Source organism: Oncorhynchus keta, chromosome 1 (genome assembly GCF_023373465.1).
Source record: "Oncorhynchus keta strain PuntledgeMale-10-30-2019 chromosome 1, Oket_V2, whole genome shotgun sequence".
Classification (NCBI taxonomy): domain Eukaryota; kingdom Metazoa; phylum Chordata; class Actinopteri; order Salmoniformes; family Salmonidae; genus Oncorhynchus; species Oncorhynchus keta.
The window spans coordinates 39,485,910-39,501,125 of NC_068421.1; the positions used below are offsets into that span (position 1 = coordinate 39,485,910).

Here is a 15,216-nt window from a genome sequence, read left to right on the forward strand (position 1 = left end):
AGGTAAGAAAAGGACATAGTATGGCGAGCAACACCTTGAGGATTATTGTGTTTTAAATATGCTTTTTGCCATTGCTCCAATATATGAATATAGTTGATTACTCAAACTAACTGCAGGGTGTTTGGCTAATCTAAATCCATCAGCAACTATTCACTTACTTATTCAGAATTATTGCAGATCCAGATTCATTCGTAATTATTTTAATTGTATTTATTTTTTGTACATGTTTCATTAAACCAAATAAGAAATAGTGACACAAGGAATAAATACACAGTGAATAACAATAATGAGTATGTTGACTCCATTGCTTCCCACAGTTGTGTCAAGTTGGTTGGATGGTTTTTGGGTGGTAGACCATCCTTCATACACACAGGAAACTGTTGAGTGTGAAAAACCTGGTACCTACTACCATACCCCATTTACATGCACTTGAATCTTTTGTCATGCCCATTCACCCTCTGAATGGCACACATCCACAATCTGCTCAATTCAGTCTCAATTGTCTCATGGCATGGACATCCAACCAACTTGACACAACTGTGGGAAGCATTGAAGTCAACTTGGGCCAGCATCCCTATTGAACACTTTCGACACCTTTTCGAGTCCATACCCTGCCGAATTGAGGCTGTTCTGACGGCAAAATGGGTGTAACTCAATATTAGGAAGGTGCTCCTGTAACCGATGTCAAATGGCTAGCTAGTTAGCGGTGGTGCGCGCTAATAGCGTTTCGATTGGTGAACGTCACTCGCTCTGAGACCTTGAAGTAGTGGTTCCCCTTGCTCTGCAAGAGCCGCGGCTTTTGTGGAGCGATGGGTAACGATGCTTCGAGGGTGACTGTTGATGTGTGCAGAGGGTCCCTGGTTCGAGCCCAGGTAGGGGCGGGGAGAGGGACGGAAGCTATACTGTTACACTCCTAATGTTTGGCATACTCGGTGTATACTACCAATAAGATCAGCTGTATTCCTAAAATAATAAGTCTTAAAATGACTAAGTCAATTAACACAACTACAGTTAGAATGTATTAACAATATTTATTAATTACAACTTCCAGTGTTAATGTCATATTTCATATCAATCCAACTTTTAAACACAATATATATTTTACATATTTACAATGTTTACTATTGGCAATATATCTATATACACATGAACTTATGGCCACAGCAGACAATCCACCATCACTTGTCTGGGTTTAGTTCAAGTAGTTGTGTTTCAGGCCAGGTTCATTAAGGGACAAATCCTAACTTTTAAGTTGAATTTTGACTTAGTCTCCCATTGACATCAATGCTTGACTAAGTAAACATTTAAGTGGAAGTTAGGATTCGCCCCAAGAGATGTCTAACCGAGGAAACAGATACCCATACCTCATCTGACATGAACCTGCGGCTCTTTAAAAATAGTTTTATAGAGATAAAGAGCAGATGTGTCTGTCTGTCTGACCAGACACAACAAGCTAGTGAACAACCCCGGGTTTTCAGCAGAGTACATACACACTGCCTTCTCAGAAAGTATTCACACCCCTTGACTTTTCCCATGTTTTGTTGTGTTACAGCCTGAATTTAAAATGGATTCAATTTTGATTATTTTCACTCGCCTACACACAATGCTCCATAAAGTGGAATTGTGTTTTTAGAAAAGTTCGCAAATTAATTAATTGAAAATTAGGAGTGTCTTGAGTCAATAACTATTCAACCCCTTTGTTATGGCAAGCATAAATAAGTTCAGGAGTAAAAATGTGCTCACATATATTATGTATTATGTAATGTTTCATGTATTGTGTGGACCCCAGGAAGAGTAGCTGCTGCTTTTGCAACAGCTAATGGGGATCCTAATAAAATACCAATACCAACAATATGTTGCATGGATTCACTCTGTGTGAAATATTAGTGTTTAGCATGATTTTTTTAAATGGCTACCTCGTCCCTTTACCCCACACATACAATACCCCACAGATACAATCAGTCGAGCAGTGAATTTCAAACACAGATTCAACCACAAAGACCAGGGAGGTTTTCCAATGCCTCGCAAACAAGGGCACCTAATGGTAAATGGGTGAAAACAAAGCAGATATTAAATATCCCTTTGAGCGTGGTGGAATTATTAATTACACTTTGGGTGGTGGATCAATACACCCAAGTCACTTCAAAGATACAGGTGTCCTCCCTAACTCAGTTGCCAGAGAGGAAGGAACGCTCTCAGGGATTTCACCATGAGGCCAATGGTGACTTTAAGAGTTAGTGTGATAGGAGAAAACTGAGGGTGGATCAACAACATTGTAGTTACTCCACAATACTAACCTAATTGGCTGAGTGAAAAGAAGGAAGCCTGTACAGAATACAAATACTCCAAACATGCATCCTGTTTGCAACAAAGCACTAAATTAACACTGAAATGTGGCAAAGCAATGTACTTTTTGTCCTGAATACAAAGTGTTATGTTTGGAGCGAATTTAATACAACTTTAATACAACACATTACTGAGTACCACTCTCCATATTTTCAAGCATAGTGGTGGCTGCATCATGTTATGGGTATGTTTGCAATCATTAAGGACTAGTTTTTCAGCCAAGCACAAGCAAAATCCTAGAGGAAACCCTGGTTCAGTCTGCTTTCCACCAGACACTGGAAGATGAATTCAACTTTCAGCAGGACAATAACCTAAAACACAAGGCCAAATCTACACTGGAGTTGTTTACCAAAAACACAGTGAATGTTCCTGAGTGGCCAAGTTATAGTTCTGACAGCAAATCAGCTTGAACATCTTTTTATTTATCTGTTATTTTACCAGGGAAACTGCCTGAGAACACATTCTCATTTGCAGAAACGACCTGGGGAATAGTTACAGGGGAGAGGAGGGGGATTAATGAGCCAATTGTAAACTGGGGATTATTAAGTGACCGTGATGGTTTGAGGGCCAGATTGGGAATTTAGCCAGGACACCCCTACTCTTACGATAAGAGTCATGGGATCTTTAATGACCTCAGAGAGTCAGGACACCCGTTTAATGTCCCATCCGAAAGACAGCACCCGACACAGAGTCTTTTTTAGACCAGAGGAAAGAGTGCCTCCTACTGGCCCTCCAACACCACTTCCAGCAGCATCTGGCCTCCCATCCAAGAACTGACCAGGACCAACTCTGCATAGCTTCAGAAGCAAGCCAGCAGTAGTATGCAGGTTGGTATGCAGTGGTATGCTTTCAAGTGTATAGAAAGACTTGAAAATGGCTGTCTAGCAATGATCTACAACCAGCTTGAAGAACTTTGAAAATAATAATGTTCAAGTATTGTACAATCCAGGTGTGCAAAGCTCTTGGAGACTTACCCAGAAAGTCTGACAGCTGTCATCACTGCCAAAGGTGATTCTAACATGTATTGACTCAGGGGTGTGAATACATACAGTATGTAAATGAGATATTTCTGTATTTCCTTTTCAAAAAATTCAGGCTGTAACACAACAAAATGTGGAATAAGTCAAAGGGTATGCATACTTTCTGAAGGCACTGTACATAAGAGTACATACATAAATCATATGGATGCACTCTGATGTTGAAACAAGTCTCCGAACGCCAAACATACGCAAAGCATACGCTCCAAAGTAGTGAGTATTACCTGATCATACCCAACAGTGTTTTAGTCATAGCCGATTTGAGTTCAAATCAAGCAATATCTTTTGAATGATTAAGTCATTAATATAATCTTGGTTCCCTGACAGACGGAATGAGACATAACACATAGGCCAATGAGCAGGGACCTCAGCCAATGAGCAGAGTGTGAGAGAAAAGGAACCGTTTGATAAAGATCTTGTACATCAACAAGTCCTCCTAATGTGGTTCACCTGGTTGGTCTTTATTGCTTCAGGACGGAAAGTTGCGCTCACCATCCTCGTTGATTTACTTGAGGAGGTTCAATTGAATGCGTCTAATGGATTCTTACTGGAGCGTATTTCAATGAACTTCAATAACACTCAGCTTTGAGCACACTGAATGGCCAAATTCATACTGTAGAGAACACAGCTATCATTGAGTACAGTCTATGTAGACTGAACGGAGAAAGATCCTGACACCAAATACAGGAGGCGCTTTTTCTCAAGAGTGAAGTGCTTTTTTGGCTACCTGAAAATGAACAGTAACATTTTATGTTATTTTATTTAATATCACACAATATCAATATTGTCTTTCAAGTGAAAGATCAAGTTGAATATTTACTAGGACTTTTGATGCAAAGAGCAGGATAGATAATATTGTAAAATTCACATAAAACATAAAATCGTCCGTTTTTTCAGGTCTAAAAACTGTCCCCCCCAAAAAATGGCCCTCCGAAACGTTCTGATTCTTACCTCAATAGCAACACTTTACAACACTGCTGTAAACAAACCTAGCTATTTCATACAGCTGGTATTCCCTTTATTTTCAACTATCATTGTGGATAATTAGTGCTGGGATTTTGGAGCTGTAAAAAAAAAAATTCAACTGCCCTGGAAAACGATTGGTAGAGTATACGTTTGTTTACACTAGGGTTACATTATTAATATTATTATTATTACTATCAAGATTTCGGGTTTCTGCGATACATTTTATATGAATTGCACCACCCAAACTTGCAGCTCCACCCTCAGAGGGCTAATACACACATCCCTTCTTAACAAACGCAAGACAACCGTCCACAAAACTCAGTTCAGTGTCTGTTGACAGAAATTAAAAGACCTCTTGAGTTAAGACACATTGAGTTGTAAAATATGCATCCATTGGGAATAAAAGTATTTTTTTTCAATTCACAACCTAGGCTACCAGTAGTTGCAACATTGACAGTAGGTACAGAACAGTGATCGTCAGCATTCTCAAGGGAAATCCCCTTTAAATAGCATTTTTCTTAGAAAGGATGTATGAAATAAGATGTTTTATTGTCAAAGCAGCACCGATGTGAGATTTGGATTTAGTTCAAAAACGAATCAGCAGCATGTTTACGATAGCACATACTTCCATAGACACTGTCAGTATATCTCAAACTGCAGATTCAAGTTTCAGGGAAAGTTTTTTAAATATTTTTTTTTATATATAATAGAATCTTGAGGTAAAACCATAATTATCAATACTGGATCTAATCAATATAAATGCTGAACCCTTACAAGTTTACGCTGGAGCGGCTACGGTATATCTCTCCCATTCGTAACACTGTAGAGGTCAGAGGACGCATTCAGTAAGACCATTCTATAATAAGACATTTCTTCAGAGGGGTTGGTGATGAAAGTGTGCTACTGTGCAAAAACAAATGAACATGCTGAAGTTGGAACTAACGGACAGAATCAGAAAACCCCCTGTTCAATTACGGGACCATTCTACTGTGTTGTGCCATTCTGAGTCTCTGCTATTTGGTACTTCAGCAGAAATTCCTTCCGTAACTCTCTGCTCTTCTAAGGCCATTCCCACCGCCATGGTTCTGTTCATGTAAGACCACTGCAGTGAATCAAAGAACATCTCTGTCATTTTTTAAAGATACGAAACAATTATTATCACCGCAATAGCTGAGTGATATGAAATAATAGCAAGAATCTGGCTGTTAGTTTTCAATGGAATATACATGCACGATCGGATGCCTCTCCCTGGGGACTTGCAGGATTCGGAGTGTCTAGATGTGGTTAAAACAGACATTAAACGGTTAATGCTCACTGTCGTGATGAGTCCAAAACCCACAGCCACAATCACCTGAAAAGTCTGAAGATTATGTGTAACTTTTGTGCGATAATCCCATTGGTTACAGCCATTTAATCCAAGGAACCAGTGCGAGACAACCACACCCAAGAAGAGATACAAAACCAACCAATAGGAATAGAACACCTGGAGCTGCTTTTAAACGGGGTCCTGAACTTGGAGACGTTGGCATGAGATTAAGTCGGTATTGTAAAATCCTGTTTATGAGTTAAAAAGGGAGAATCAGAGAAGTGGGGAGGCAGGCTGGTTCAGCCCAGTAACAGTTTACTTTAGACCAGAGAGCCTGCTCTGCTCTGGGCTGGCACCATGACGGGCACGGCGCCCATGCGCTCCAGCGTGGCCTGGCTTACGGCGTACGAGTGTGTGTACCCGCCATGCGATGCCACCGTCACGGGCTTCAGGCTCACCGAGCCATTGCTGCGCACCATGGTGGGAGGGGAGGGGGCGGAGTTGGTGGTGACCACCAGAGTCTTGGGCGGGGGGAGTGTGTGGCTACCATTAGAGTAGGCCTGGCGGGCCAGGGGTGCGGAGCCTGGCGGAGCTAGCGTCCCGTGTCCTGTGTGCGCTGCATGTCCCCCCGTTTGACCTGTGTGACCCGCCTGCCCCGTAGAGAACGTCTGGCGCGTGTCGCCGTTGTAGCGGGTGTAGGAGTTGGTGTCGTAGTTGGGCTTGGGGTTGTGCCAATAGCGGCTGTTGTAGGTGTTGGTGGACGTCAGGGTGTCGTTCTCAGAGGATGAGGCATCGGCGTGAAACGCTTTCACTGAAGACGACCTCTTAGGGGGCAGGTCGTCCTCCCTGTAAAGCACAAAGGGCATGGGGAGGTCACTATAGGGTTAACAGTTTTCATATCCAATTCAATCTCTTAAGTAATATGTCACTCTTTATCGTATTTCCATCAACATCACTACCGTTCAAAAGTTTGGGGTCACTTAGAAATATCCTTGTTTGTGAAAGAAAAGCCATTTTTTTTACCAATAAAATGACATCAAATTGATCAGAAATACAGTGTCGACATTGTTAATGTATTAAATGACTGTTGTAGCTGGAAACGGCAGATTTGTAAAGGAATATCTACATAAGTGTACAGAGGCCCACTTTCAGCAACCATCACTCCTGTGTTCCAATGGCATGTTGTGTAGCTAATCCAAGTGAATGATTTTAAAAGGCTAATTGATCATTAGAAAACCCTTTTGCAATTATGTTAGCACAGCTAAAAACTGTTCTGATTTAAAGAAGCAATAAAACTGTCCGGCATTAGACTATTTGAGTATCTGGAGCATTAGCATTTGTGGGTTCAAATACAGGCTCAAAATGGCCAGAAACAAAGAACTTTCTTCTGGAACTCGTCAGTCTATTCTTGTTCTGAGAAATTAAGACTATTCCATGCGAGAAATTGCCAAGAAACTGAAGCTCTCGTACAACACTGTGAACTACACCCTTCACAGAACAGAGCAAACTGGCCCTAACCAGAATACAAAAAGGAGTGGGAGGCCCAGGTGCGCAACTGAGCAAGAGGACAAGTTCATTAGAGTGTCTAGTTTGAGAAATAGACAAGTCCTCAACTGGCTTCATTAAATAGTACACGCAAAACACCAGTCTCAACGTCAACAGTGAAGAGGCGACTCCGGGATGCTGGCCTTCTAGGCAGAGTTCCTCTGTCCTGTGTCTGTGTTCTTTTGCCCATCTTAGTCTTTTATTTTTATTGGCCAGTCTGAGATATGTCTCTTTCTTTGCAACTCTGCCTAGAAGGCCAGCATTCCGGAGTTGCCAATTCACTGTTGACGTTGAGACTGGTATTTTGCAGGTACTATTTAATGAAGCTGCCAGTTGAGGACTTTCAGCTGTATTAACATAATTGCAAAATTGTTTTTTTTTTTAGCGAACACAACGTGCCATTGGAACACAGGAGTGATGGTTGCTGAAAGTGGGCCTCTGTACACTTATGTAGATATTCTATTTTTAAAAATCTGCTGTTTCCAACTACAATAGTAATTTACAACATTAACAATGTCTACACTGTATTTCTGATCAGTGTGATGTTATTTTAATGGACAAAAATAAACTTGATTTTCTTTCAAAAACGAGGACATTTCTAAGTGACCCCAAACTTTTAAACGGTCCTGTACGTATTTGGTGCTTTTACGTTAACAAGTGTGTTGCAACATCCAAATATCATCTTAATACACAATTAGGTTTCCCTTCTAATTCTGACTGTTCAGTCTTTGCCCTATGAAGTCATCTGCAGCTTACGTTCTACTGGGTTTTCTTTTTTGTCTTCTCCATGTTTGACTGAGCTGTCAATGAAAACACTAGTCGGAAATGGACTCATAATTGCAAATAGTGGGATTGGTTTTGGTGATTGGTGGATGTCTCTGATATCAAAAGGGATTTAAGTCAGACAGTCTATTAAATTAACATGCAATGTGCATTACTTATCTCACAAATGTATAGTTAAACAGCTACAGTATGGGGCACCGTTTTGGCACACCTACATTAGCCAGAGAGATAATATTTACTTCTGGCCTCAGATGAGCCACAGTGGCTTGTTGTGTTTCTTGATATTATAAATGCAATACTTGGTATCCTATTAGTCGGAATAGTGGTTGTAATCATTGGAATGGCCAAAATAAAATAAAGACAAGTGGTTAAAACTGGAATTTAAAACAAAATATATGGTTTAAACGTTGTATCACTCTATGAGGAGTGACATTCACTTCCACAGCTTGGTCCTGATACATTGTGTTTCCATTTTGTTTGAATTGTCAGTGGTATTAAGTGTAGAGGCACCACACTGAGACCACATTTAAATTCAAGGACATTATCAACACCCAAATGAGGCAGATGTTATCCCACTCGCTCAGAGCTGAAACATTTCAACGAGGATTTATCTTCAAATTGATTTATGAAGTCATTTAGAGGAAGAATAGCAGGCCATTAATACAAGCGACAGAGAATTCACATAGTATTTGAAATGACAAATTGGGGTGCGATGAAGAAAAGTTTGAACACCTTTAACAAATGGATAGAACTGGATAGAACTAACTTCAAAAGGGTAATCATCCAATTTCAAAGACACAGTATATCTCCGTTTTCAACACGTGTCGACTACATAGTCTATCAAATGCACGGCACCAGAACAGAGTTCAAAGTCTAATGTTTAGACTAGTGTGTTGCTATAGATGGACAGAGAGGTGCGGGAAATGGAAGGAAGCAGGAAGTCAATGGAAAACCCACCTGATCTCGTTAGGTATCTCCTCCTCCTCGTATTTGTTCTTGTTCTTCCAGTAGAAGAGTGTCACCAGCACCAGTAGAGAGCAGATGATGACAGCCAACACGCCCGTGGCGATGGTGCCAGCTATGAGACCCACACTCTGGGGCTGGGCTGAAGGACCAGGGGAGGGAGAAAGAGAGAGAGAGTGAGACTAAGTCCTGGGGTCATGTTCATTAAGTACAAAACAGAAAAAAAATGAACTACCTGAACCTCTCAAATATGAAACGCTTGTTTAACAATACATAACGTTTTGTTCGGTTTTCCCCTAATGAACGGGACCTAGATCACACACGATCGGTCATGCCTCTACAACAGCTACTGCTTGCTCCTGAAACTCAGCACAAACACCTATTCATCCGTGGCATGAAGCCACTCGAGTAAGCCCTGCATTATGACATGAATAAAACATTGAGGAGCTTTGGTTGAACGCCAACAAAATGCCCCGTGGTTCTCCAGGACCTGTAATGATGTCCTCACTCATCCCCCCCCAGGTAAACACTTTGAAGAGGGAAGCACGGAGGGAGGGATGGAGAAGAAAAGCTGTGTTCACAGGGAGTTTGTGCTGTCTGTGAATATTTCTTAATGAGTTAAATACACACAGCGGTCCCTGTCTATTTGATCAGGCAACTTTTCATTTGTGCCAACAAAGCTACATGCACTAATATGTTAATACAGTACATTGAATATATCCATGGATGCAAATGGCTCTATTATGCTACCATAGTGGATTGGAGGAAAGATTTACTTGGACTGAAGTGGGATTTCATTTGGATGTCTATTAGGATGTTTGAATTTTAGCATAATATCTGAACCATAATATCTATGATACCTGTACCATTGTGCTGTTATCAGAAAACGATGTGTTAGTGAGCTTTAAAAACCACAACAGATGTGTATTAATACTAGCCATTTCCACTATGAGGGCCGTTTAGGTCAGTCTTTTGTTCTACAGATCAGAGAGAGTAGTACAGTGGAAGGTGTTTAACCATACATGCTGCAACATACGCTGGGAGAATGATGCTGTTGTTGTTGACAGCTGAACAGATTGCTGAGTGGCGATAAAGATTTTATAGATTCACTCTACTGATCTAACAGTGGGTCCCCTCCCTGACAGACAGACAGACATACAGACAGCCCCCCGTGCCTCTGTCAGAGCACTCACCACAGCCACAGCTGCCCCGCGGGTGACAAACGGTGACAACCGGTGGCATGCCATTTACTCCTTGACAGTCACAAACCCCAAATGAGCCACTGACTAAACTTGCCACTGGTGTCAGCGACTGACTACTCTACGGCCAGATGGTCTATGGTCAGGCGAGTGCAGTAGCAGCATAATAACTCAGGTGACAGTGTTACTACCCACTGGCAGGGGTGGAATTGGGAGAGGGGGAGCGTGGGAACAACGTTTTCCTGGAGTCGCTGAAGGATAGGACTAAGAAACAAACAAAATATAACTAATGTCAAATTTACTGTCCATGAAATGTATGTAGTATAAGCTGGAAGTGGAAGACAAATTATTGTTGTCCATTAATTTACTCCAATTAGGGGAGGGGTGGTATGGTGAGAACATTTACAAAAAAATATACAGAACCAGTCAAAAGTTTGGACACACCTACTCATTCAAGGGTTTTCGTTATATTTACTATTTTCTACATTGTAGATGTCACGTGTGCTCCCTCTCAGGCCTCTAGGTCACCAGGCTGCTCGTTATGGCGCAGACCTGTCACCATCGTTACGCACACCTGCGCGTCGTCAGACTCACCTGGACTCCATCACTTCCTTGATTACCTGCCCTATATATGTCACTCCCTTTGGTTCCTTCCCCAGTCGTCATTGTTTCTGTTTCATGTCTGTGTGTTGTTTGAGGATCTTGTTTTGTATTATACTCTGTTTATTTTATTAAAACACTCACTCCCTGAACTTGCTTCCCGACTCTCAGCGCACATCATTACAGTAGATTAATAGTGAAGACATCAAAACTATGAAATAACACATATGGAATCATGTAGTAACCAAAAAAGTGTTAAACAAATCCAAATATATTTTTGATAATTCAAATTAGCCACCCTTTGCCTTGATGACAGCTTTGCACACTCTTGGCATTCTCTCAGCCAGCTTCATGGAACGCATTTCAATTAGCAGGCGTGTCTTGTTTGAGCCAATCAGTTGTGATGTGACGAGGTAGGGGTGATATACAGAAGATAGCCCTATTTGGTAAAAGACCAAGTCCATATTATGGCAAGAACAGCTCAAATAAGCAAAGAGAAAAGACAGTCCATCATTACCTAAAGACAGGTCAGTCAATACAGAACATTTGCAGGGCAGTCGCAAAAACCTTCAAGCGCTATGGTGAAAATGGCTGTCATGATGACCACCACAGGAAAGGAAGACCCAGAGTTATCTCTGCTGCAGAGGATACGTTCCTTAAAGTGAACTCCACCTCAGATTGCAGCCCAAATAAATGCTTCATAGAGTTCAAGTAGCAGATACATCTCAACAGCAGCTGTTCAGAAGAGACTGCATGAATCAGGCCTTCATGAACAAAAGGCTGCAAAGAAACCACTACTAAAGGACACCAATAAGAAGATGAGACTTGCTTGGGTCAAGAAACACGAGCAATGGACATTAGACCGGTGGAAATCTGTCCTTAGGTCTGATGAATCCAAATTTGAGATTTTTGGTTCCAACCGCTGTGTCTTTGTGAGACGCAGAGTAGGTGAATGGATGATCTCTGCATGTGTAGTTCCCACCTTGAAGCATGGAGGAGGTGTGATGGTGTGGTGGTGCTTTGCTGGTGACAATCAGTGATTTATTTAGAATTTAAGGCATACTTAACCAGCATGGCTACCACAGCATTCTGCAGCAATACGCCATCCCATCTGGTTTGCATCATTTGTTTTTCAACAGGACAATGACACAACACACCTCCAGGCGGTGTAAGGGCTATTTGACCAAGAAGGAGAGTGATGAGTGCTGCATCAGATGACCTGGCATCCACAATCACCCGACCTCAACCCAATTGAGATGGTTTGGGATGAGTTGGACTGGGAAGTGAAGGACAAGCAGCCAACAAGTACTCAGCATGTGGGAACCCCTCCAAGACTGTTGGAAAAGTCTTCCAGATGAAGCTTGTTGAGAGAATGCCAAGATTGTGTAAAGCTGTCATCGAGGCAAAGTTTGGCTACTTTGAAGAATCTAGAATCTAAAATATATTTTGATTTGATTTATTTAACACTTTTTGGTTAGTACACTACCGTTCAATTGTTTGGGGTCACGTAGAAATGTCCTTGTTTTAGTAAGAAAAGCACATTTAAAATAACATCAAATTTATCAGAAATACAGTGTAGACATTGTAGACATTGTAAATGAGTATTGTAGCTGGAAACGGCTGATTTCTAATGGATATCTACATAGGCGTACAGAGGACCATTTTCAGTAACCATCACTCCTGTGTTCCAATGGCACGTTGTGTTAGCTAATCCAAGTTCATCATTTTAAAAGGCTAATTGATCATTAGAAAACACTTTTGCAATTATGTTAGCACAGCTGAAAACCGTTGTCCTGATTAAAGAAGGAATATAACTGGCCTCTTTAGACTAGTTGAGTATCTGGAGCATCAGCATTTGTGGGTTCGATTACAGGCTCAAAATGGCCAGAAACAAATAACTTTCTTCTAAAAGCGGCGACACCAGGATGCTTGCTGGCTTCTAGGCAGAGTCCCTCTGTCCAGTGTCTGTGTTCTTTTGCCCATCGTAATCTTTTTTTTTGTATTGGCCAGTCTGAGGCATGGCTTTTTCTTTGCAACTCTGCCTAGAAGGCCAGCATCCCGGAGTCGCCTCTTCACTGTTGACGTTGAGACTCGTGTTTTCTAGATACTATTTAATGAAGCTGCGAGTTGAGGACTTTTGAGGCATCTGTTTCTCAAACTAGACACCCCAATGTACTTGTCCTCTTGCTCAGCTGTGCACCGGGGCCTCCCACTCCACTCCTCTTTCTATTCTGGTTAGGGCCAGTTTGCGCTGTTCAGTTAAGGGAGTAGTACACATCGTTGTACGAGAGCTTCAGTTTCTTGGCAATTTCTTGCCTGGAATAGCCTTCATTTCTCAGAACAAGAATAGACTGACGAGATTCAGAAGAAAGTTATTTGTTTCTGGCCATTTTGAGCCTGTAATCGAACCCAGAAATGCTGATGCTCCAGATACTCAACTATTCTAAAGATCCAGTTTTATTGGGTTTTCTAATGATCAACTTGGATTAGCTAACACAACGTGCCATTGGAACACAGGAATGATGGTTGTTGAAAGTGGGCCTCTGTACGCCTACATAACTATTCCATTAAAAAGCAGCCGTTTTCAGCTACAATAGACATTTACAACATTAACATGTCTACATTGTATTTCTGGATCAATTTGATGTTATTTTAATGGACAAAAAAAAAAGTGCTTTTCTTTCAAAAACAAGGACATTTCTAAGTGACACCAAACTTTTGAACGGTAGTGTACATGATTCCATATGTTATTTCATAGTTTTGATGTCTTCACTATTATTCTACAATGTAGAAAACCCTTGAATGAGTAGGTGTGTCCAAACTTTTGACTTGTACTGTATATATTTACAAAAAATATATATGGGGTATTGGAAATGATGCAGACAATTACGTTGATAGAAGCCACAGTCTATCTGCAATATTAAAGCTGATCTAAATAAATCCTTGAGGAGTATATCCAGAGTGAAATAATCAGTATTTGTAAGGTGAGGTCCAAGGATTTAACATAGATAAGTTCCGATTAGTGTTTTTTAAAATGTTTTATTTCGAGTGGTACTGCACAAAGCCCTGCTTATGTCATCATTATGTTGGGTACTTACGTGCCACAACCTGCAGGTTGAGTAGACAGGTGCTCTTGGCGATGGCGTTGGAGGCTGTACACTGGTACAGACCAGAGGTACTGGTACTGATGTTCCTCAGTGTCACGGTCCCTTGCATCTGGTCTGGGGTTTAAACACAAACCATGCCAGTCTGGGGTTAAAACACAAACCATGCCAGTCTGGGGTTTAAACACAAACCATGCCCGTCTGGGGTTTAAACACAAACCATGCCAGTCTGGGGTTTAAACACAAACCATGCCAGTCTGGGGTTTAAACACAAACCATGCCAGTCTGGGGTTTAAACACAAACCATGCCAGTCTGGGGTTTAAACACAAACCATGCCAGTCTGGGGTTTAAACACAAACCATGCCAGTCTGGGGTTTAAACACAAACCATGCCAGTCTGGGGTTTAAACACAAACCATGCCAGTCTGGGGTTTAAACACAAACCATGCCAGTCTGGAGTTAAAACACAAACCATGCCAGTCTGGGGTTTAAACACAAACCATGCCAGTCTGGGGTTTAAACACAAACCATGCCAGTCTGGGGTTTAAACACAAACCATGCCAGTCTGGGGTTTAAACACAAACCATGCCAGTCTGGAGTTAAAACACAAACCATGCCAGTCTGGGGTTAAAACACAAACCATGCCAGTCTGGGGTTTAAACACAAACCATGCCAGTCTGGGGTTTAAACACAAACCATGCCCGTCTGGGGTTTAAACACAAACCATGCCAGTCTGGGGTTTAAACACAAACCATGCCAGTCTGGGGTTTAAACACAAACCATGCCAGTCTGGGGTTTAAACACAAACCATGCCAGTCTGGGGTTTAAACACAAACCATGCCAGTCTGGGGTTTAAACACAAACCATGCCAGTCTGGGGTTTAAACACAAACCATGCCAGTCTGGGGTTTAAACACAAACCATGCCAGTCTGGGGTTTAAACACAAACCATGCCAGTCTGGGGTTAAAACACAAACCATGCCAGTCTGGGGTTAAAACACAAACCATGCCAGTCTGGGGTTTAAACACAAACCATGCCAGTCTTGGGTAAAACACAAACCATGCCAGTCTGGGGTTTAAACACAAACCATGCCAGTCTGGGGTTTAAACACAAACCATGCCAGTCTGGGGTTTAAACACAAACCATGCCAGTCTGGGGTTTAAACACAAACCATGCCAGTCTGGGGTTTAAACACAAACCATGCCAGTCTGGGGTTTAAACACAAACCATGCCAGTCTGGAGTTAAAACACAAACCATGCCAGTCTGGGGTTAAAACACAAACCATGCCAGTCTGGGGTTTAAACACAAACCATGCCACAAACCATGCCAGTCTGGGGTTTAAACACAAACCATGCCAGTCTGGGGT

The 15,216-nt window shown here is 41.6% G+C and overlaps 1 protein-coding gene across 1 annotated transcript in view; it reads right to left on the reverse strand.

Moving 5' to 3' along the window:
- Positions 1 to 1,016: 1,016 nt before the first annotated feature.
- The window catches only part of LOC118384755 (immunoglobulin superfamily member 11-like), a 119,507-nt gene continuing 105,307 nt past the window's right edge, over positions 1,017 to 15,216 (reverse strand). Inside the window, exons 5-7 of the mRNA XM_035771496.2 lie at positions 13,844 to 13,966; positions 8,941 to 9,088; positions 1,017 to 6,501 (exon numbers count right to left, since the gene is read on the reverse strand). Of these exons, the coding sequence (XP_035627389.2) occupies positions 5,976 to 6,501; positions 8,941 to 9,088; positions 13,844 to 13,966 (797 nt within the window). The 3' untranslated portion in view covers positions 1,017 to 5,975. The remainder of the gene's footprint in view (positions 6,502 to 8,940; positions 9,089 to 13,843; positions 13,967 to 15,216) is intronic.